The sequence below is a fragment of the Heliangelus exortis genome, chromosome 16 (genome assembly GCF_036169615.1).
Source record: "Heliangelus exortis chromosome 16, bHelExo1.hap1, whole genome shotgun sequence".
Lineage (NCBI taxonomy): Eukaryota > Metazoa > Chordata > Aves > Apodiformes > Trochilidae > Heliangelus > Heliangelus exortis.
Genome location: NC_092437.1, coordinates 10,245,214 through 10,269,486, shown reverse-complemented (window position 1 = coordinate 10,269,486; position 24,273 = coordinate 10,245,214). Strand labels below are relative to the sequence as shown.

Below are 24,273 nucleotides of genomic sequence, written 5' to 3'. Positions count from 1 at the left end.
CCCTGGGTTGCCACAGGCAGGCAGGAAACAGGACCCCTGGGTGACCACCAGTACTGACTGAGATTGCCAGGGAACCCCCCAGAGCCAGGATAACAGAACCCATGTGCAGCCTGGTACTGGAGGGAGAAACCCTCTGAGCTGGAAAGGAGGACACAACAAATGCAGGTGCCTGGTGAGCTGGCTTCACCCCAGCCAGCTGTAACACTGCTCCCTTCCCATGTAGTACATTTTTCATCACTAACTGAATTGATTCAGTTTTGTCCCCTGAAATCCTTCCTGAGAGTCAGTCGTAATTAGAGAGAATATGGTCTTACGTGTGATGAGCACTACTGAGCACTGTGGCTTCCTTTTTCCAGGATGGACTTCTCCTCCTGTATTTATATTTTAATTTGTGATTTGAAAGCCCCTTTTAGCTGCTCCAGCCCAGAGGTAGAGAGAAACATTTCCAAGCAATCACAGCCACGATGTGTTACCAAACGCTGGCTGCAGTTCCAAACGCTGAGCTCTTCAGGAAGCACATTCCTGAGGCTCAGCCCTGGAGATGTGTTGTTCGGAGCCGAAGCAGGAACCTCACCCTCCCACCCCGAGAGTCCAGCAGCCAAGAGCGAGATAAGGATCAGCTGGGGAAATGGCACTGCCAAGACACACATTCTGGAGAAGAGGAGGAGAGCATCGCAGGAGGGAGCAAGGCTAGAAGCATGCCAGAAGGCACGAAGCATGAGCCAGTCCGGGTAGATCCAGCTCCTGCAGACCTTCTCATGCAGAGCTTAGACACGAAGCTACTGATTTCAACAGGCCCAGAATATCTATTAACTACAAATGTATGATAAGAAAGATGCACTTTGGAAACCACAAAGGAAGATTTTTTGCCAAATTGTGCCTCCTGTTCATGATGATGTACAGGTTTTCTTTTTTTTTTTTTTTTCAGCATCGACACTGTGGCTGCATTTCTGTACATACTAATGTCATATTTGACCACCTTTTGTAAACATACCATAAAGCTCTGCCTATACTCCTCAGGTCCCTGCCTCCTTGCTGTCTGTGCTAATGTTTATTGCCCTGCCAGAGAATAGGAAGCCTGCAGAAAATGGCAGGGGAGCAGACAGATGAATGCTGAGTGGCTGTGGAGAAAAATGTCCTTTCTTCCTTTGCTGTTCCCCAACACCCCTGTTACAGCAAATTCAGAACCTTGCACGTAGTTCACCATAGTGTAACCTGCCCAGCAACTGCAGTTTGCGTGAGCAGCACCAAAGGAGAATGTATTGTTTTAAGGAGCTTTGAAAGCACCTGTTGGCATATTGAGGTTTGTAAAATCCTTGTACAATATGGGCTTTGAGATGCGTGAACAGACTCCAAGAAACATCCTGCATCCAAGAGCAAGTCCCAGTCAGAATGTTCTGGTGCAGTAGCCGGCCTGAAGGTTTCCATTCCACTCAGCAGAAAAAGAATGTTAATTGCCAGGAAAGCTGAATACTGAAATCCATTGCCTAATGGAGCACTGTGCAGGGGAAAGGAGATAAGCTCGAGAGACTGACCCTTTCTTTACCACAGACACGAAAGGTAAGAATGCAGACTCAGTGATGCTTTTTTTAACTTTGAAATGGTCACTTCTTTCCTAGCAGGCTTTCCTTGACTACTTAAAAACTATAATAAACTGTCAATCTTTTTTGGGGCTCTCTAGAGGATTTCCAGTCTAGAGGAGTGGAGCCCTGCATTGGAGAGGGTCTGCACGCAGCAGACAGATTTCCCGGCTCAAGCGAGTCAGACTGGGGACAGTGCTGTACCCTGACAGCCACATCCTCATTTCCAGACCAGTTAACCATAGACCCCCGGTCACACGCCCCCAGTCACCCTGGGTGGGCAAACCGGGGCTGTCCGGAGCGCTCACACGCCCAGCACGGGGTGCGGTGCGGGGAGCGGGAGCCCGTCCCGCCGGACCCATCCATCACCCCGCAGCCACGCTCCTTCTCCCCGGCCCTTTGGCTCCCCGGGGCGGTACCCGCCCCCCGACCAGCACATCCTATCCTGGACCCCCCCCGGCTCCCTGAGGGGCGGGCAGGGTGACTACAAGCCCCAGGCTGCCCGGTTGGGAGGCAGGGCGGGAGCGACGTGGCACTGCGCGGCCCCGCTCCGGCCGCCGGACCCCGATCGTCCCGCCCCGCGGAGCGCCGGGGGCTCAGCCCCGCTGCGCCATGGGTGAGTGCGAGTCGGGTCGGGCCGGGCCGGGCCGGGCTGGGAGAGGCGAGTGGAGAGGGCTGGGAGTGCGGGGCGGCCACCCCCAGGCTGGCGGGAGGGGGGTGGGAGCCCCGTTCGGGAAGGGGCGGCCGGGATGGGGAGGAGCGCCTCCAGTCCCAGGAAAAAGTTCTGCAGAAAACCCCTAAACAAACAAACAAAAGTTCTGAACTTTTCCTAAAGTCTGCGAGTGCGTCTCCCGCTTTCTAGCCTCCTGTATTTTTTAGCACTTCCAGCAGCAAACTCAGCAAACTTAAAAAGCGGAGTGGTTTCCCCCGATGGGGCCATCCCAGGAGCTCAGCCGCGGGCAGCGCAGGAGGAGCCCGCAGGGGGCTGGGGCGTTGGCGGGGGCAAGGAGGGATTGCAGCGGTTCCAAAGTCAGCTCAGGCTCAGCCAGGTCAGCAGCGGGGGTTACTGGCCAGGGGAGCACAGCCCTCTACCCAGGGTTTGCCACAGGCAGGGAATTGCCTGGCACAGCTCCTTAGGAGAACCAACAAACTTTCTGTCCTCATGGGAAAATGCGAAGAGCCCTCCAGTTCCCCAGCTACATGAAAATAGTCTACATGCAAAGCTGGGTTTCAGTCAAAGCTCACAAACAATTTTTGCTCATTACATTACCAAGAAATACAGAAAAATCTGATGGAATCAGCTGTGGTATGTACAGGGTCTGTGTCTAATTGAGTCTGTGGCTTGAAACTAATGGCATGCCCACTTTATGCAAAGCTTTTTGTTGAGCAAATATTTTTCCTAATTATCTGCAAAACACGTGCACACGGCCTGATAAAAGCAGTGCAGGTAGTCACACAGGGCACAGTGGGAGGGACTGGTGTGTAGCTGTTATGGCATATGTAACACAAATGAAACACAGAGGGTTGCAGAATAAATAAAAATATAAAAAGAAAATATAGCCATCACTGAGAAATAATCTTCATTACTAGCTGCAATTAAACGCCAAATAGAGACACTTCCTATTAAACACAGTGTGTGAGGGGAAAAAACACCCGTAGGCTGGGTGAGGAAAGTTTTCCATGGTCTGGTGGTTGTGTCCACATTTTTTCCATATACTGTCTACCAAAACTGTGAGTATTTCTAATTAAACAAAGTCAGTACGAGAATACAACTAGTATTAAGCACCAGAAACTAGCACAGACTTCTACAGTAATGCACTTTACCTGTGCCTTCAAAATTGTAAAAGGGGGAGCTCACTGTCACTGCTGTTCCCAGAGGTCCCTACACTGGCTCTCACACCATGTGCAGTTCCCCCTGCACTAACAGGACTAATGCTCACAACATGGTCACCCTTTCATACTTTCCCCTGGGTAAGAAGTGTATGCAGCAAGCACCTTGGGTTTTTAGGGTTGTTTGGGGTGGGGTGGTTGCTTTTCTTTGGTGTTGTTTTTTTTTTTTCTTGTTTTAGTTAAACTTACATACTTACTAATCTCACATGCTCAGCGAGGCGGGAAGGGCAAGGTCAAAGAATTGCTTCTTGTATTTGGGGCAGGTAACAGTGAGCTTTTCAGCTCTTGTTCTGTACAGTTTTTTGTCCTGTAGTCCTGGATCAGCCTTAGACTGTTGTGCCTGGCTCAAGGATCCTGGATGCTGTGTGCTATAGGAGAGACAAAGAAATCAGGGCCACTTCCACAAAGTCATGCTGAGAAGACAAGATTAACTCATCCTCCACTTAAATACAAGTCTTAGCTTTGTTATCAAAGTCCCGTTTTCACAGTTCTGCACCCAAATGAGTGCCCCTGCAGTTAGTGGAAGAGCATGCTTGTTGTGTGAATATCTGCAAGTGCCTCTACACATGACCTAGTGCCTTTTGAGGAAATTCAGCATCATGGCTTTGTAGGTGGAAAGCTTTGGGTGTCCTGGAAGAGTTTTTTCCAGCTTTGGCATGCTGATAGCTTACCTGAAAACTGAACCCAGTGTTCGCTTGTTCTGCAGGTCGTGGACTAGTGGTCCTCCTCTTGTCTGCAACAGTCTCTCTCCTGGGTGGGCTGATATTTGGGTACGAGCTGGGGATTATCTCTGGTGCACTGCTGCAGCTGCAGACAGACTTTCACCTCAGCTGCTTCAAGCAAGAAGTTCTGGTGAGCGCTGTCCTGATCGGAGCTCTCCTCGCCTCGCTGCTTGGGGGGATCCTCATTGACCACCATGGCAGGAGGAAAGCAATCCTGGTCAGCAACCTGGTCCTGCTGGGTGGCAGCCTTATTGTCACGTTGGCGAGGTCATTTTTTGGGCTGGTTATCGGGCGCATGACTGTGGGCTTTGCCATCTCTGTCTCATCCATGGCCTGCTGCATCTACGTCTCGGAAATGGTGGCTGCTCACCAGCGAGGGCTGCTGGTGTCTCTCTATGAAGCGGGCATCACCGTAGGGATCCTGCTGTCCTATGCACTGAATTACATCTTTGCAGATGTGGATGAGGGGTGGAGGTACATGTTTGGGCTGGCCATTGCCCCGACGGCCATGCAGTTCCTCAGCATCCTCTTTCTCCCTGTGAACCCTGTTAAATTAAGCTCGTGGGACTCAGACTCCCAGAAGGGCCTCATTCAGCTGCAGAACACTGAGGACAGAGAGACAGCAAAGCGAGAGCCCTATAAGGAGAAGCATTACTCATTTCTTGACCTTTTTAGGACCAGAGACAACATGAGAAGGCGGACTCTGGTGGGCCTGGGACTGGTGCTCTTCCAGCAGTTCACTGGGCAGCCCAATGTGCTGGGCTATGCCTCCAAAATCTTCCACTCAGTGGGGTTCCAGAGCAATTCTTCAGCAATCCTGGCCTCTGTTGGGCTGGGGGCAATAAAGGTGGTGGCCACCCTCATCGCGATGGCCTTTGCAGACAAGGCTGGCAGAAGAGTGCTGCTCATGGCTGGCTGCATGGTGATGGCCATCTCTGTCACCACCATTGGCCTCACCAGCTGCATTGCTCCTCTGGCTATGGCCAGGGACTGCAAGGCAGCTGCAGACCCCAATGCATCCCACAGCCTCACCCAGCATCCCCTGATGCCCTTACCCTCCCAGTCTGCTGTGTCACCCATCCCACCAGTACTGCAGGCTGAAAGAAGTCAGGCAGGCCCTGTTTTTGCTGCCATGAGGAGCCTTACAGAAGTTTTTGTCAATACTCAAAGCAGAGAATTTGTTCCCAGTTCTTCCCTTACTCATAAAAGGGGCTTGGTAGCTCAGACTGAAAAAGAGATAGTAGAAAGCCCACGCCCTCCTTTCAGTGGTGCTCCCTGGACAGAACATCAGGTTTTAAATTGGATTACACTGCTGAGCATGATGGCTTTCGTGAGTGCCTTCTCAATTGGATTTGGACCAAGTAAGTATGGTGTTTACATATCCTTCTGCCAACCCAGAGAATAAAGCTAGGGCTGATCTTACAGTCTGCTTGTAATGTTCATTATGCATCTGCTTTCAAAGTAGCCCATGGTGTGAGAACTGAAAATACACCCCCTCCTGCCCACTGAAGCAGTTTCTAGCATTGCAGCTCCCTCAGCTGCAGGGCTGATACTGCACTAGAATAACTTTCTCTTTCATGCTACCACTACCCTTGTAGTGTGTTGGGTTTTTTTTTTCTGTCATGCTTATTTCAAAATCAGAGCACAACCTAACCACAAGCACTACCTAATCTTCCTAGCACCCTGTGAGGAGGAAGTAGAGGGCCTGAGGATTGAGGGGCTTCTGCTGTGTGATGAAGTCAGTGGCAGAATATCTTTGAAAGTTTCTCAGTATCAGTTGGTCTGTTGCTAAAATCATTAGTTATTTGTCTGGTGAGAATAAAGATTCGTTCTTGCTTCCATATGAACTCAGTTTTCTGGCATGTGTTATTTAAATGGTCTTAAACTAGAGCAGGGTAGATTTAGATTAAACATTTGGAAATTCTTTACTTCTAAATGATGATGAAAGGGTGATGAAAAACTGGAACAGGTTGTGCAGAGGGGTGGTGGAGGCCCCATCACTGAAGACATTCAAGGTCAGGCTTGATGGAGCTCTGAGCAACCTGATCTAGTTAAAGATGCTCCTGCTCACTGTAGGGGGGTTGGACTAAATGACCTTTAAAGGCCCCTTTCAACCCAGTGCATTCTATGATTCTATAAATGCCTTGATGGAAGAAAACAGCATCTAACTGAAGAAAAAACACAAGAAAGCAAATCTCATGGGTTTGACAATGACCCTGTAAAATATGTCAAGCAAAATAACCCTGGAATAGGAGAGACTGTTTTAAGATAGGAGAGACTGTTTTAAGATATACATTGTTTTAGTTCTGATTCCAGCCCAGATACAACATCATGTCCCTAATCCTACCCCTTTCTTACTTCTTCATGAAGAGCATGTCCTGACAGCAGGTCATTCCCTGAATGGAATGACCAATACCCCTGCTTGCTCCCTGTATCTGCTCACTGGTATTTCCTTCTTCCATGAAGTGCTGAAAGTGTGAGTTTAGAAGCATTCTGCTGTGACCTGACACTGAGATCAATGAATGTTTGACACCAGCAGCAGCTGGCACTGGGTGAAGCTTGAGTTTTAAAGCCCCTGATGATATTTTCCTTGCCCATTTCCCAAATAAATTGCTTAACCCCTACAAATGTCTTTCTGATCTCTCTAATCCATGCAGTGACCTGGTTGGTCCTCAGTGAGATCTACCCTGCTGGGATAAGAGGAAGAGCCTTTGCCTTCTGCAACAGCTTTAACTGGGCTGCTAATTTACTGATCAGCCTCTCATTTCTGGACCTTATTGGTAAGTGGTTGCCCTATAGCCCTCCAAAGTCCCACAGCTGGTCAGGGAAGGTGGCACCACAAGCTGTTCAGAGATTAAGTTGCATTTTGAACCCTGGGGACTTCACACTGAGGTGGGTGTGACCCTAATGCCTTTGAGAACAGAAAAAACAGGCACCAGCAACATTGATCTGAGCCCCTCCACTGCATTTCATAGAAATGCAGCACATGTACCATGGTGCTGCAGTATCAGGGAACTCTGGGGTCTGCAGCTTTCATGCTGATAGCTTTACAGTCTTTCTTGCTAGCAGAGCTCTCTGTTGAGAGACTCAGTGGGCACTGCTGGGCCCTGAAGCTTGGCTGCCTTCTCCTTCCCTCTGTGGTGCTCCTGGCAAAGCCTGGTATGAACCATACTTTTCCTTTGCTGATTCCTGGTCCAGGCCAGGCCTTGCAGATAAGGAGCTCCCCTGCCCTTTTGAGGGCTTCTGAAAATAAAATGCCCCTGTCAGGCACCAGTGACCACATTAGCAACCAGCTTCCTTTGTGCCCCACAATGTGACCTACCTCCAACTGACCTTTCATGCAATTGAATCTCTCTGCAGATGCCATTGGTTTCTCTTGGATGTTTCTTCTCTATGGACTGATGGGGGTGATGGCTGTTGTATTCATTTACCTCTTTGTTCCTGAAACAAAAGGACAGTCCTTAGAGGAGATAGACCAGCAGTTCTCCAGGAAAAGGTATGTGTGCCATTGTACCAGTGTGAGTGGTGGTTTTGGGTGCTTCCCACCAGCACTGGGAGGTCTGTGGTACTAGGTAGCTCAGGGCTGTTGTCAAGTCTGGTCAGTGCTGCTGAGGTTCTCTCAGGTTTGTGCAGGCTTATGGGATGGGGTGTGAGAGCTGCAGTGTGGTCCATCACCATGTCACAGTGCCAGGTCTTGTGATTGTGCTGCTGGAGAGCATTAGTGACATGAGGGAGGAAAAGAGCTAAAAATCAGGGCTTGTGGGTGAGGGGAGGAGCACAGGACCAGAGCATGGCAGAGGCAGGTCAGGACAGTGAGGTCCTTAGAGTAACCCAGGACAGATCCTTCACTGGGGCAGAGGTGTTGATGCAATTCTGGCTATGAAGGAAGTGGCAGAGTAGCAGCAGGACAGTGCTGGAACAGAGGAGGGTTGTGCAGCCACAAGGCCATGATGCCAATGGGAGGGAGCCCACACTCCACAGGAAGTGGCCGAGGAAGGGTAACTGCCCTAGGTAAAGGTAAACCCCTGTGTAGCTCCTGGTTCCCTGTGAGCAGCAGTTGGTGCAGATGACCTCTCCATTGCCCCACAGGGTATGGGAAGGAAACGTGTTCAAGCAGCGACATGGAAGAGGAGCAAGCTGCACACATGCCCAGTATCAGAGAGTGGAGCACACCAGCAGCACATGAAACCTATGACATGGCCACGGCATCATCCTGAGGAGAGAAACAAGCCGTGCCATCCATACAGTTCTTTTCCTTGGCTTTAACTCATGACCTCCCCTAAGAGATGGTTCTCACCATAGTGCCTTAGATCTTGGGACATGACGATGGCTGTCCTTTGGGTCCTTGGAGGATCATAGGTCCCAGGCAGGGAAATATGTCCTTCCTTTGAAATCTGTTTCCATGTTTTGTATCTCCTGTCATTTAAGAGATTAATGCTTTTGTATGTGGGAATTAAAGCACAACTTTTGCTGACAGTGCTTTCCATCTCGTTTTCTGGTTCTTTGAAACACTGAATGCTTTACAGAGGAGCAGTAGTTCAGGAGGAATGTGTCAAGCACCCAGCAGCATGCATTAATATTGTCACCCTTTGTAGCATCTCTAGGTGCCTGGAGTCTGGGAAAGGAGCTAATGGGGATAAATGCCCTGTTTCAGGGTAGGCAGAATGAGTGCTTCCTCATAGGATTCTGTTTCCCATCATGTCCAGGTCCAGCAGCTCACCTGCCCCTTCACCCAAGACCTGTGCTAAATGTTTGGTTGCTTGCTTTTGTACACAGGAGCTGCATTGCCTTTGTGACCAGGGTTTGCGTGCACAAAAATGCACGTAGTATTCTAGTACCTTCTGCAAGGTTTCTACATCCTAAAATCGTACGTTCTTTGATTATTTCACCCCTCCTCCTGACACACATAGGTTATAAAATAACCACCTTCTAACATCATACTCACACTCCAAACTTTGTGAGAGAGGAGCTAGCATCCTGCTGAACAGCCAGCCTTGCCCCTTTTGCACCCCTGTATGAACTAAATCCCAAAGCCTGAGCTTTTCCACTGGAAAGGTAACTCTGTGCAGACCAGTGATTGCCACACTGAGCCACTTGGTTAGCACCACACGGACAAATACAAAGAACATGTCACTCAAACCCCTGTCTCAAAGAGAAGCCCACAAAACACTGGAAAATGAGCTCACTTTGGCTGTCCATGGCTGTTTGGTGTCTGCTGTGGGAGTGCTTTTCAGTCCCCACTGAGTGATGGGGACACTTGTGACCTTCCTCACCCACCTCAGCCTCCCTGCCACCTCTGCTGCAGCTGGAATTTGGTGTTTCTGAAGTCTGTAGAGCACTGCAGATGCTGTCACCTCAAGGGACAGGAGGACACCTGTAAAACAGAAGCCAAATGCTCTCTTCCTGAAAAAGAAAAAAAACCAAAAAAAAACCGAAACCAAAAACCTACAAATACTGAGCTGTATCAGAGGTAGCTGATTTTCTGGGAAAAAGCAGCATAGGAATAACCCTAGGAATTAAAGTCGGCCTCCAGGTTTATGGCTGCAGAGTGTGGACGTGGGTGGCAAGATCGTGCATTCACCAGCTGATCCCTGTCCAAGGGGATGGGGATGAAGGGGGGATGCTTGCACGTGTTTAGTTGGGGAGGGAGGCACCGCGAAAGGGCAGCAGAGCTCAGGAACAGTTTTTCTTCCCGGGCTGTGACCTTCTGCCGCCCGCCCCAGGTCCCCAGCCCCCTGTCCCCGGGTTAGGGTGGGGAACAAGAGGGGGTCGGGTCCCCGCTGCCGCCCCTCTCCCGCCGGAGTTGCACCGCGCCGGGCCCGCCGCCAGGGGACACCCCGGCACCGCCACAGCCACCTCGGCTCCGACCCTGCGACGCGTCCAGCCTGGTGTGGCAGCCTGGGGACACAGACAGACAGACAGACAGACCCAAATGTCAGCCCACCTCAGCCCCTGGACATAGCACCTGAGCTGGGGGACCCCCATCCCACAGAGAACGGGGGCTGCCCGTGAAAAAAACCAACCATAAATGATTGTTTAAATGAGAAGTTGGAGGAAAATCAGTGCGTATAGAAATTGGGATTTCAGGAGGATGTGGCCAGCATCCATGGGGAAAGAGCAGCAGAGAAACAAATGATGCAGTTGCAGTAAATCAGGCAAGTTTGTCCATGTATTATACTGGCAGACACACTGGAACATTATTAAGCAACCTAGCAAGGGCAAAACTTAGAGGTGCTTCTGCCCTTATACTAGAAACTTTAAAAAATATAATAATGCCAGGCTCTCCTATCACCTATAACCCCAGTACCCACATTTCTTGAGGTAAGTAAAATCCCTGGTTCCAATAGGAAAAATGTAGAGCTAGGACTGTGTTACTGAGCCTTAATCAGCTTAAAGGTAATGATTAGCAAACATAAAATGAGATTAGAGAAACCAGTCAGCCCAGTGATCCATCAGGAAGAAAACAAAGTGGGTTTGGATATAGTAATGAGTCTCCTGGAAGCAGGAACAAGGGCTGCTGCTCTGGGTTAGGTGGGGAGCACTGCACAGGACCTGCTTCACAAGGTGTTTGTGGGAGAGCTGTTCTCTGCTAGTGACCACAAAACAACCAATTTAATGCTGTAGTGGGACAGAGCACACCAAATAAATCCAGTGTGTGGCTCTATAATTTCAAGAAAGGGAACTATGAAAAAAGAAGGTGATTAGTCAATAACAACAAAACCAAAAGGAACAGACAGAAAGCAAGGAGCCTGCAAGCAGTCTGGAGGCGATTAAAAAATGCTCTATTAAAGCCCAAGTATAACATGTGCCAGAACTCAAAAAGAACTAAGAAGTCCTAAAAAACACCCTGCTTGAGTCACTGCTAAGGTTAAGGAGGTATCACAGGGAGAAGGTCAGCATTTTAGAAGCAGAAAGGTTTCCCACATGAGGAGAAAAGGAAAACCCATAAAACACAGCAAGCAAAGTGTAGACAGAAAATTAAAAGACCTAAAAAAGAGCACAAAGATCTCCTTGCGAAGAACTTTTTTAAAAAGTTTCTTTAAATAGACCAGAAGAAAGAAGCCAGCTAGGGAACCATTGCTCACACAGGCACAATTGTGCATTGGTCTCCTCTGCTGGAGGGATTTGGGAGATACTCTTTGAAGCCCCAAACAGGAACTATAGCAACATGACAGAGAATGTGCAGGTTGCTAGTGTAGCTCCCAGCTACAAACCTTCCTCTGGAAGGGGACCCAGGGAGCTGCAGGGGTGGGTGTCACCTTTGTCCCCACTGGGGTGGTTGGGTCTGCACCAGCAGCAAGCACAGGGGCAGGCAGGCAGGTAGGAAAGAGCCAGCAGACAAAACTAGAGAAGAGAGAAAGCCTTCCTTGCCAGCATGCTGGGACTCGAGGAAAATCCCAGTATGCACCTGGATAAGGAGAAACCAACAGACAGAACCGATGGATATTTTCTAAAGATCATGGCAAAATAATTTTTAAAAAATTACATTACTGTGGGGTTGAAATAATGGTCCCCTTATGGACTGAAACCTAGTTAAAAGATATTCCTACCTTGCAGGTAGCTAAGTGCAGGGTTTAACAGGCAGTTTTTGAGGACAAATCAGATGCAGCAATGGATTTGCCGAAGAATCTGCTAGGTCTGGTTTATTCAACATCTTAATTTATGGCATTGGGAAGGGAATGGACAGCAAAATCTCCAGGTTTATGGCTGATGCTAAGCTCTTTTGGTAAATAAAATGTTTTGGAAATGATAAAGGGTTCCAGAAGAACCTTGCAAAACTGAGCAAGGGGGCAAAAAGGGCAGCAGAGATGCACGTGTCCAGGGAAAGCTGCAGGCTGGTGCCAGAGGCCACTGGAAGCTGTCGGGGGTTAGCATGGCTTAAAGTCCTCAGCTGGGCTCCCTCCATCATCATCTAGCTGGACAAATGTGTCCCCACTCTAATTTTGTGACCCATTAGTGTAGCAACAGGCTGTTTCTCTTTTTCTCTCCCTTGAGGCTGAGACCTCATAAGACCAGAGGATACAGAAATGCTTGAGGCAGTGATAAATCTTCTTTAGTGGGCTTTTATTTCCTTTTCTTTCACAATATTTTCTTTAGTTTCCTAGCCAAATTTTTTCTAAGGAAAGATTTCTGACTTCCTTTGAGCCACAGCTCAACATCTGTCCACATTGGGGGCTGAAGTAATACACTGTTAAGGGGTTTTGATGTCAAGCCCAAAACCCCACCAGGGATTTATGCAGCTCTCCCCTTTCCTCCCTCCTCCTCTTCAAACAGCCTTTCATTTGCTCTCACTAATTGTGCTGTCATGCCTTTCTTTTTTCCCCCGGTTGTGCAGACAGCCTTTCATGCAGACAGGTTTCGGTGACAGATGCCTGTGCCATGAGCTTTCCGAGGAGGAGGAGGAGGAGGAGGAGGAGGGTTGCACTCAGAGCCTGCGCAGCCTCTGAACGTGCTGAGCGGCGCTGAAATGCTCCAGGCACCCATCCAGCTCGGGGACGGATTAGGCAGTGGCTTCCCTGGCCCTCTCCCTACCCCCGAGGAGCTGCTGGATAATCGCTGCCGGTCGAGGGAGAACCCCGCCAGCCCCAGCCCACCCACAGACAGCACTTGCTCCTCTAAGTGGGCAGGAAAAGATTAGCTGAGCCTCTCTTGGAAAAGTGGAAGGGGAGAGTCCTCCGGGGGATTTGAGCTGGGAGGCTGTGTCCCAGAGGAGGTGGGTGTGGGCCAGGACAGGGGGGATTGCATGGGATTGAAATGCTCTGGGCTGTGTGACCCCTTCCACCAGCATCCACAGGCAGAGTCCTCAGTGGCAGTGAAGACTGCTGTTTTCAACGACTTGCACAAAATTGTGGAGCAGGGATTGACCCTGGGGGTCAAATCAAACAGCCTGCTCAAATGGAAACCTGCTCTGAGGCCTGGCCAACAGAAGAAGAAGAAAAACACTTTTGAGCAGCTACCAGATCTGAAGGCACCTGTGACACCACCATAAGCTAATCTTGGAGAAACTCAAAGCTTGAATTTGCTCAAGGTTGTGTTTTTGCCCAGGAAAGACTTTGTTGTTGGAAGGAAGACTGGGATACAGCAAGCGGGGAACATCGCCAGTTCACAGATGATTCTTACCCTGCTACAGCTGTTTTTGAGCTCTTAGAGAATAGGGAGGAGAGTAAGGGGCTAACCTAGCTCACAAAGTGCTCCTCAGAGGGGGCTGGGTGCCCAGTTTGGGGAACTCTGCTGCCCTTTCCCCAGAGGGTGCCCCACACCCCCTCTGCACCCTGTGGCAGCCCTGTGCCCCTCCTGGTGCTCTTGTGGGTCCCCATCTCCTCCCTGTTGTAAAAGATAGAGTTGCAAGAGCCACTGCCCTGGCATCTGTACTATGTCTCAGACAAAATCACAGAATCATAGAATCATAGAATTGGCTGGGTTGGAAGGGACCTCAGAGATCATCAAGTCCCACCCAGAGAGGGACATGAACTAGGATTTTTATCCCCTTTTTATCTGATTATAATTTTTTTCTTGTGTTTTAAACGCCTGCCTGCAAAGATTTCCAAGAGAACTAGAGAAGCATTTTATCTACCCCAGGGTCTGCAGAGCTCCACAGAGATGGGCTGGGAGGTGGCAGGGTCAGGGGCACCCAACATGGAACTGCAGCAGCTTTTAAGTTATAGCACCCTATCAGTGCAGACTTTTAAAAAGTTCTGACAAGCCCCTGCCTGCCACCCCTTTAACATGCCCTTTTTTGGTGTGCCATAGTCAAAATTTCAAAAGTGTAAGAAATAAGTACAAACCTTGGCTTGTTACTGCTGATCTAGACTGACTTCAGCAACAAGATTGCATGCAGGTGAAGTTTGAAGGGCAGCATGTGCTATCACCAAGTCTTCAAGCTCCAGCCGTGGTACCATGATGTAGGTGGCAGACTGAAAACAGAGGAAGATGTCAGTCCCTGAAGAAAATCCTCCCACAATGCAGCAGAAGTGTGGGATGGGGTCCATGTCCCTCTCGTGCCCATGAAGGCAGTAAGCCCAAGGACTGGATCCCACTTAGTCTCTGCTTGGGGCAATACAGGGCTGGATGAAAGGAGCCAGGATCCATGAAATATGATAACTGGAAAAAATACAAACCAGAAGATGGGCTCTTTAATGCACTACAGATCCAGTAAAACAACCAGAGCCAAACAAAAAAAAAAAAAAAAACAAAAAAAACCCAACAGAGCCAAAACATTCCTCATATAGGAACAAGGATAACAGCTCAACCCCACAGGGAACCTGGAAAGAGAAGGTTGTGTTGAGATGTGCTTTGTCAGCTCATGTGTCTCCAGATGCTGCGTGGATCAGACTACAATCCAGTGGGGGCTTCCTCCTTTCTGTGCATCTCTTCCATCCTCTCTGAAGTCCTCTTTCCTGCACAAACACCTTCAAGCTCCCCATGTTTGGTGTCTATGTTCTTTCTGCTCTGCCTGGCCTTCTTGCTACTGCTTCTGCCTCTGGTCTCAGCTCCCCTCAGCTCTGAGGTCTTTCCTCTGAATATTGAATTAGTAGAAGGAGATTTGATGTTGCTTTTAAAATCATAGAAGTAAGGCAGGATCAGAAATTTAAGATCTCCATCAACCAACAGAATGCTGATGGTTTGCAGAATGACTTGCTGTGACAGGTCATCCACCCAGACCAGCCTGTTGTCCATATGGAGACAAGACACCTTGGGCTGGGCTGGGAGTGAGACCTCAGGTGCAGTACTGGGCAATGCAGGCACCTCTGCTCTGCTTCCAGACCCACCAGGACAAATTCAGTTTCTGGATAAGCAGAAATCGCATAATTACATTTACTGTGGAGACTTTCCAGTTGTCTCCAGGTACTTCTGAGCTGCTGAGCTAAGCTCACTCCACTGGGAATCATTTTCTCCTCACCACAGCAGCAGAAGCTGCAAGGAGCTGGCAATTGTCAGCAGCCATTTCCCCTTGGAAAAGTCCTCTGTCAGGGTCTGGGAGAAATCATCATGCTCAGGCTCCACAGTTCCATCTTGACAATCCTGGCACCACACCCATGGCTGTATCTGTGCTCATAGGCAGCTCCTGGGGGTAACAACCATCCTTTTGTTCTCACTCAAGCTCACAGCTGAGTCCTGGAGCATGATGTGACCTCCTGCAGCAACACAAATAGAAATTTCACTACTATGACTATTAATAGTGTTTCTATTCCTGCTGCCATTATGATTGCTTTTGCTACTATTAATAATAATATTTACATATGCAAAACCACAGATGCAAAACAGATGGTTTGGTTGGGACCTCTGAAAAAAAACTTGTCTCTGCCACATATATTTATGACAAAGACAGAGGGTTAACCACACAGAGTGCCATATAGAGAACAAATAGATGGGGAAAGAGAATGAAATAATTCCTTCCATACTCCCAACTGAGGCCAAAACTCATCCATTCCCTTTCTGCTTCTCTCTTTTCTAGCATTTGAGACTCTTTTCCAATACCAGGTCAGGGATGGTTTTCATATTTGTTCAGACTTGTCTAATTTTATTTTCCAGTTCGGCTATTTTTTCAGATGCAGCTTTTCCTGATGGGTGGAAAATACAAAAGGAATCTCTCATCTGCTCCCTGCAAGCTTTTTCCTGACCGCTGGGAAGTTCAGGCACTATTCCAGGCCTGGGGTAAACCTTGCCTTGTGGAGAAAACTTGATCTTTGTTTGCCAAGTTCACACGTCTGGGAATAATTTAATCTAAGAGGAAAAGTAAAAGTGAGAAAGACTACCAGCATCCCTGAGCTCATCACGTTCCCTTCACCACACAGCCCTGCCTGGGAGGACAGCTGTGGCCATGCAAGATGAATGGCCATATCTCCACAACTGGCCAAAACTGTAAAGCAAGGAAGGGGCAGGGCAGGACTTTTGGCAGTTTCACCCAGGCTTGTTTCACAGAAACAAAAAAGAATTAAGCATCTGCCAGCAGCACAGCATCCCCCCTGCGTTAGCCAGTGGCTGCTGTAAGGCTGGGCTCTCACAGGGCCACAAACAGTGGCAGAGAGCAGAGGGCCTTGGCTAAAGCATCCAGCTTGCTCCTTGCTCGTGGTTTTCCCACAAGTAGAGGGAGAAGCAGAAGCACAAGACTGAAACAAAGAACTCTCTTTCCCTGCATTGTTAAGTCACTTTGTGCTGTAGTTCTGCTAGAGTCCCACCAGTATGAACAGCTTCTCTGGAAGCACACTTTGGTCCCTTGTCCATATATTTATGGTTGTGTGACCACCAGAGGCCCCTTTGCACCCATGGGTGTCATGTTTGTGGCCAACAGGACTCCTCGACCCTTTTCTGCTGACAAACACTTTCAGGGACACCTTGATCTCCTGGAGCAGCCCCAGGCCTTGCTGCTCCTTCCACAAACAGGAGGAAAAGGAGGGGGAGAAAGGGTCTATATGCTCCATCACAGCACAGCAGTGAGCAGAGAAAGCCACTGGACAGGATGTTAACGAGTGCAGTGTAGCATCCCCAAGCACTAATGAGTAATAAAGTGCCCCACAAACTAAAGAGCCCCCAAGTGCTACTGAGGACTAAGTAGTCCCCGAATACTCACATATCTCTCAGGTCAAATTCCACTCTTTAAACCAATCCCCATTACATTTTACACATCAGGCTGTAGAAAGTCTCGGAGGGGCCGTTAGGGTCTATTGTAGGGGAATAAAGCAAGTGTCAAAAAGACTTTTAATGCCCAGTTAAAAATGGCCAAAATACAGCCTGCAGTTACCTGATAAGCTGCAAGGTCTCCACTGGGAGAAATATTTTGGTTTTTAAATCGTCTTGACTCTTGCACACTTATAAGAGGTTGGCCTTACCTCTGAAGCTTTGTCAGGTACATTAAAACAATATTAAAAGTCTGGCTTTTGTTCCATAAAGACTTTTAATGCTAGTTGGTTGGGCTGGGTTGTTTGGTTTTGGTTTTTTTCTTAAAACAGTTATGATCAGTAACTATTGAAAATACCAAAGCACTGCAGATCTCTGTCTGCTTTACAGCACCCATGCTTGTCCCACTACAGCAGCTGTCTCGTCACTGCTGTCCCCACTGTGCAGGTGTGGGAACCAAAATCCTCAGGGGGAATGACATGTCCAGGGAGACACAACAGGGCAGTGCCAGAGCTAGGGGACATTGCCCAAGTCCCATGTTCATGAAGTCTGCTCATTGGAAGAAAAAAAAAATGCTGCCCTCTCTTGGTGCAAATTACCCTCTTACCCTTTACAGGGAAGCCCGACAGACTGCAGCCATTTACTGGTTCAATTAACCCTTTTTGTGAACAGCTCCATAATGGCTATGAACTAAGCCTGGAAAATGGTGTCCTTCAACATGACTCTGTTTGTGTTTTTATGTAGATATTTAGACATCAAAAAGTTAGATATTAGAATGGACTCAGAGTGTCAACAACCAAGAAACCCAGGGCTCAAGCTGTAACAGGGTGTTCCTTACCACCCCACGTTTTTCCTCTGTGATGCAGCGGCTGCCCAGGGCTGCCCAGGCCCACAGTGGTGTTCTGCTGCTGCCCTGGGCTTTGGCAAGTGTGTTTGCATAGCAGCAACTAAGGCCAACACACAAAATTAATGGCATTTGAAGTTCCGTGAGTCTTGACTGTGAAGAATGCAGCATTTAAAACAAACTTAAAGCTTCCATATTGCAAAACCTATTAGCTGCTTTACCATTTTTGCAGTCATGCCAGTGCACTCACACTGTAGCTTTTACCAAAGCATGACAGCTCATTTGTTTAGCTTGGGCCAGGCTTAAAGTTCTGATGAAGCCTAATCTTCTGACCTCTATTTACTTTGGCCAGGGATGCTTTTTTGCACAGACGACTTCCTATCCTTCCTAATCTTTCCCGCAGGAAGGGAGCTGGGAATTATGAGTTGGGGGAGGAAGGCAAAGCCAACCAGACATACAGTGAAAGAGAAACAAGAGCTGCACACGTTGGTGAAGCAGGCCAGGTTCAGGGACCCTGTCTGTTAAGGGAAGGAATTAAAGGGGGAGTCAGCACCTCTGCTGTCATCATTTGAGATGTGTCAAATCCATCATCGTTTCTCTGGAATTTTACCTATCTGGAAACATGGATGACTGCAACTGCAACAACTTCACAGCTCAAGGATGGAAAAGTCACTGCTTGTCTCGTGTTAAACCTCCCACTGGAACAGAGAAGAATTTTGTTAGTATGAACCCCTGACAACCCCTTGGGACTTGACACTGAAGGGCACTGCCCACAGGTCCTGTCTGTCAGTCCCCTCCAGAGCAATCTGGCTCCAGCAGCAATGCAAAACACTTGGGGAAGAAGCTTCTCTCTCCTGTGTGACAACAGAGGGAGCATGGGCTCTTCTTCAGGCAGCCCAGCTTGGTGCCAACAATTAGATAATATGAACTCCCTTGCTCCTTACCTCCATTTCTAAAGGCTAAAACCAACTCGAGAGAAACACATGTAAATACCAGTCTGGGAATCATGCTTTTACCATCCCTCTAAAATCTGCCTCTTCACATTCCCTACAACCACAGGAATTTGTTCCAGCCTTTGCTTCTGCTTTAACACGCAGGCCAATGCCAAGGTCTACAGAGAAACAGTACAGGGACCCTTCTGGTGTAATTACAGCTTGAGTGACACACAGGAAATACCCAGCCTCCCCCTTGGCCTCACCTTTGATTTACTTCACAACTCCCAAACAGCAGCTGTAAGATTAAAGACAGAAAAAAAGGAGATACAAGCCCAGTGCACACACTCTGGTTGTTTTCTAAGAGAAAGCTGGGACCCTGTGATGGCATTTACCTGGCTCTAGAGGCACAAGTCACAGGGGACACAACATCATTTTGACACTGGAAGCCAGATGGCTAAAGTACCAAACTGCTTTCTAAAAATGTCTCACTTGCCATGTTTTGAAGGAACATGGTGAGCACAAACCTACCTTTGAAATGCAGCAGTGAGATACCATGCACTGTGCTGGCACAAGAAGTGCTGTTGAGCTTCCAAAAATCCCCACTTTTCCTATTTACATTCAGAACTAGGGCTCCAAATTCACAAAACCATAGAACAGTGAGCATTTTCACGAGACAAAAGACCTGTCAGGTTTGGACTGTTTGATATCTTGGGTTTGACCAAATCCCATGAGTTGAAACAAAAAAAATCTGAGTAACTGGAAATATTCCCCTGTTTCATTCTCATGGAAGAGAAAGTGCTTAAAAGCATTCTAAGGTTAATAGGAACGTGATGAAAGAAGCATTTCTGCAGTGTTCTGAGTAAACACCTCCTTTGAATGCATTTTCCAAGCATTAGAGTGGTGAAATTTGGGACAGGGTTCAAATCTCTCTCAAATTTCTGGAAAGCAAGTGGTGAGGAAGCCATCTATTGCACTGCAGCAGAGATGCTGCAGATTGTGGGTCAAGGGTTCTGCAGTGGCTGAGCTGGGGCTACCAGGTGGTAGCACCCACTGCTGGGGAGACAGAGCACCCATATTTACTCTGATAAAAAAACTGAAACCCAGTCTGGCCACCCAAAAGCTGCATGCACTGCCCATGTGCACTGCCCACAGGGATTTGTCCCTTTCCAAAGGTGACTGGCACTTCTTGCCTCCAAGGGGAAAACTGTCATCCTAAAGCTTCCCTAATTAACCAGTGAGGGACTGTGGGAGCATGCTGCACCCCTAGTTCCCATCTAACCATCAGGCCAAGAACTGGGGTTTGGTAACACTGAATTTGATCAGTAGCAGGTGGATATTCCTCTTGGTGCAAAGCAGCACATCCCAGATATTCTTTGCAAACCCAGAGATGCACTGAAGCAGTGTGGGGTGCCCCATGGCAGCTCAGAAACCACTAATTAAATAAGTGACAGCAATGAGCATCCCTTACCACCAGTGTGTACCTGCTCTGAAGGGGCTGGGATTTGCAGAGGGGGTCACAGCAGTTGTAGGTGATCATCAGGTGCTTTCCTTGCCTGCTCCAGGTACCCAGCCTGCATGTGCAGCACCTGTGAGCACAGGGAAGAGTTGGTAATGCAGTTACAGACCTACCTTGGTGATTAATTGGTATCACCAATTTTTTACATAAGAGAAACTCTCCCGCATCATAAATAGTTGAATAACTATTATTTAGTTATTATTCTATTTTTCCTGTTTATAAATTCTTACGTTGGACCAAGGTCATTGCAAAGATTTAAATAAGACTGTCAAACCCACTAGCAATTTTAGGAGAAAGCCTGTAAAGATCACTGTTTTTAAAACTCCTTAAGAGCATGTGCACCTTGCATTTAGTTCTGTAACTGTTTTGCAAGGTTACCTCTCAGTGAGACTGCAGTCAGTGACAATAAACCTTAGAAAACCTTCAGCATATATATACATTACAAACCTGATGGCTCCAGCACAGTTTTATGCAGAAGACAAAGAAGTCTTGTGGGTGATCTGCTCAAGCAGGACCTTAAAGTGGGAGCTACTTCCTACCACTGTGAAATGCTTTTGTAAGGCATTGATTTTTAAATGACCCTACCAAAAATTAACGTTGATCCCCTTATTGTCGTGGCTCTTGTCCCCTCTGCTCTGGTGCTGCCCTGCCTGTGCTTCAGCCCAGAGCTGAGGTCACAGCCGATCAAATCAATTGCACCCTCCCACCCATGGGTGTTGGTGAGAAAGCTCCTCCTGACCCCTCACCTTTCTGCCATGGGAAAATGTTGGGAGACTCTGTTTCCCGTTTGCAGGAACAAACAGCAGCGGTTTTACATCTCAAGAAAACATGACATTAATGAGCACCCTTCATCACCTGAGCTACACTTTGCAGTGTCGTTAAGCAGTTATGCAAACGCCAAGCTACCCCAGCAGAGCTCTCAAGATTCATCAGACTGAGGAAATAAGACAGAAGTTTTGCATTTCTATTGACTTAGTTTTAGTCTCACAGAAGGCACTGGGAAGAACGGATGGAAAGAAAGGCTCTGGTGATGGACTGATCAAGCTGAGTCAGAGAGAAGCAATCAGAGCAAAGCAAAGCAAACAAGAAGCTGCCCGCAGGCAGCCCGGGCCGGGGCTGCGCTCGCCTTCCTGTTTGTGTTTACCAGGACACTGCTCCTGCCACCAGCCGCATTGTGCTTGGGGGGAGCAGCAGCTCCAGTGATGGATGGCTTCTGGGGAGATCTTTTGTACCTGCCAACAGGGCTGAGCAATAAACAGCCCAAGGCAGCATCTACTTCATTTCCTTAGCACGCAAGCACACCGTGCCCAGCTTTCAAATCACACACGGGAGCCAGCTTGCAGCTGCAAAGCGTTCGTGTGCCCAGACAATTACGAACCAGCAAGTTCCTGCAGCTCCCTCTGCCTCAGGAGGGAGGGGTGATACACAGAGCTGAAAGCCAAAAAGAGAAAGCAATGGGTGCTTCATCAATGACCTGCGTGTGGCTCAGTGACCGGTTACAGGGTGCATGTGTAAAATTACAAACCTCACCTTGCAGTTTAGCAATGTTCCATGCTTGTACATAGGAAACCGTGTTGATGCTCTGACAATGGGATCACCTCTGAGAGCCACTAGCCAGTCTTATAGGCCCAAGGTGCCAACACCGAGCACCACTGGTGCTGGCAGAGTCCCCATGGGCCTGGCAGCACCTCACAGCTCCAGCAGCTCTGTATCACAGCAGGAAGACAAAAGGCATTTAGGTTAGCTGCATTTCAGCCTTCATTACCAAACCACCTTAATCCAGGGAAGGGAAAAGTCAATGTACCCCCTGATCTGGGCATCCACAGCCATCTCTCCTCTGAGAACCTGCTCCAATTTACCTGCTCAGACAAGCACACCCTCTACAGTCACTATCCAGCCTGTAGCCAGCTCCGTTGGCTCTTTGCAGAAGCCTGTGATCCTTAATTTCGCACTGACCTTGGCCTGCCTCGCATCCAGCAGAGAGCCAAGGTGTGTGACCTCAGCCTGTCCTGACCCCTCACAGCCCCTCGACTCCTGCCCGTGGGCGGTGGGAGCTCCCTGCACCCAGCAGCTCCAGCCCCTGGCCCTGAGCACTCCCAACTTGCCAGCGTGTTCAGAGAGCAGAACGTGTCATACTTCTAAAGAGTGACAAATTACCAGGAAGGGCTCCCCCCGCACCCCAGCTCCGCTCTGCACTGCCAAATTCCCCCGTGCCACATTAACAGCTAATAAAACAATAGAGCTTTTAGTGGGGGACTTCAAAGGGATCTCGGGCAGATGAATGAATTTAGATTTCTTCACTTACTGTCAGCACAGGGGGGGGAGAGAAGGGCAGGCTGAGGTCGAGGGCTTCAGCAGGCAGCGGCAAACAAATACAGGCTGGTATTTGGGCTACTGCAGAAAAATGAGTGGTAAATCAGCCAAGCTGTTAGTAAGTACCAGGTTTTTCTTCTTTACCAGTGCTCATTCGCTTCAGCTGCCCTATTTTCCTTTTCCCATGCTACGTGATCACTAAAAAGACAACATCAAAATAAAAAAAAATATTAAAAAATTAAAAAAAGAAAATAGTAACACCTAAATAGGCAAGGTCACCAGCAGCTCTTTACAGAGTGGAGAATCTTTAGGCAGCCTGGCCCGAACTCAAGCAAACATAATTATTTTCAGATCGAGCAACACAATTGTAATTGGTAAATGTGCCTTGAAGTCCTGCAGCTAATTTACAACTATGTGTTCATCTGCAAAATGTTTTCTGCAAACCATTAGCTCATTGTCATGTGTAGTCACAATAAACATCTGTATGATTTAAGCTTTGAATTGTGCAACCAAGAGTGGATTGATACTACTTAAAAGGTATTTCCCTTTCAGGAGCTGGAGAAGGAAATATGAGACAGCAGGAAAAGTAGAAAGAACAGTATTTGCCTCAGTTAGCATAGCTCAGATCATGCTTCCTTGGCCACCTAAAGAGCCTTCAGCAGCTTACTCCCAAGTGTAGAGAAACAGAGAGCTGACCAACATAAATTGCACCTCCAATGGAGATGCTTCATGGTGGAGAAGACCAAGTTTCACAGCTCCCACCAGCAAGGTTGTCCCAGCCAAATCTTCACCAGAGATGGAGCCCATGCAGCACTTGGGATGGGATTTGAGATGGAGGAGATCTTTAACAGATGAAGCATCATTTTATAAAACTGCCACAAGCAACATGGCTTAGTTGCTTTCTTATATTTCTCCATATTCTGACAGGGTCTTTTTAAGTCACAGCCTTTACTCCCACACAGCATCTGAGGGAAAAAATGAAAAGTCTCCAATTGTTCTATGCATGTGGGGTTTTTATCCTTATGTAGTACATGATACCCAAAACAAAAGGAATGAATTATCCTAGTGTTTAGAGTTGGCATGTTTTAGCCTCTTTAATACCATCACCTATATTCTACACCATTTCCAAGTCCACCCCAAATGGCTTGCTCTGGGAAACAGCTTTAAAGTTTGCAATCATTTATGTCACACTCACATCAGATGCCAAATTTTCAAAGCATTCTCTGCTTGGCTGTCCTACAAAACACTTCTGCAAGAGGACACTTCCCAAGCCTTCACTGCCACTGTGCAGTGACAGCATTTGCATGCAGGCAGCTCAAAAGCAGTGGCCTCACAAGTGGGGAGGGAAACAGCCTCCTGATAACTGAGCTGACAATTTCTAGGTTCTCTAAAACCAGACCCTTCCAAGAATGCCCTTTGTTCAGCAGTTGCTCCATTCAGTCTGTCTCCCTCTTTGCTTGTAATTTATTCCTCCTAAAAGTCTTGCCCTAGGCTAGTAGAAAATTAAAACAAGGAGCCAGATTTTCAGGGTTTTTTTTCCTCACTTTTGCTCTTTCATCAAGAACAGTGAAAATTTGGCACAGTTGAATATTTTGTTCAGCTCTTTCTTTCAGTCTTTGAAGTCCCCTAAAGCTTTAGTGGGAGTCCAGGCTTCTACTCACATCTGCTTTCCATGAAGCCATTTACTGCACTTTATTTGTGCCATATTAGATTTTTCAGGACAGGGACAGAACTAACGAAGCATTTACATTCCTGGGAAAGTGGCATATATACAACTACCACATTACTCTGATAGAAACAAACTACAATTGACATATTCCAAGTTCTCAAGCAAGCAGCCATGTTGCACTATGGG

General features: G+C 48.0%; 1 protein-coding gene and 1 long non-coding RNA gene across 7 annotated transcripts; one reads left to right on the top strand and one right to left on the bottom strand.

The window, feature by feature from the left end:
• Positions 1-1,879: 1,879 nt before the first annotated feature.
• Positions 1,880-24,273, top strand: SLC2A10 (solute carrier family 2 member 10). 5 transcript variants are annotated; one of them, XM_071760247.1, is made up of 5 exons: positions 1,880-2,196; positions 4,177-5,553; positions 6,850-6,972; positions 7,553-7,688; positions 18,058-20,076. In XM_071760247.1, exons 1-5 carry the CDS (start codon positions 2,193-2,195, stop codon positions 18,224-18,226), a joined length of 1,809 nt encoding a protein of 602 aa, XP_071616348.1. In that variant the 5' UTR covers positions 1,880-2,192; the 3' UTR covers positions 18,227-20,076. The 5 variants fall into 5 exon arrangements, with proteins under 5 accessions (XP_071616348.1, XP_071616349.1, XP_071616352.1 ...); XM_071760248.1 differs by lacking the exon at positions 18,058-20,076 and adding an exon at positions 22,971-24,273 and having other exon boundaries at positions 1,881-2,196; XM_071760251.1 differs by lacking the exon at positions 18,058-20,076 and adding an exon at positions 15,725-18,049 and having other exon boundaries at positions 1,881-2,196.
• Positions 4,731-22,499, bottom strand: LOC139803769 (uncharacterized). 2 transcript variants are annotated; one of them, XR_011729153.1, is made up of 7 exons: positions 22,411-22,499; positions 21,636-21,811; positions 20,071-20,175; positions 15,006-15,327; positions 13,978-14,106; positions 7,515-7,633; positions 4,731-4,797 (listed from the first exon to the last, which is right to left on the bottom strand). It is a non-coding gene; the product is annotated as an uncharacterized lncRNA (long non-coding RNA). The 2 variants fall into 2 exon arrangements; XR_011729152.1 differs by having other exon boundaries at positions 13,978-15,327.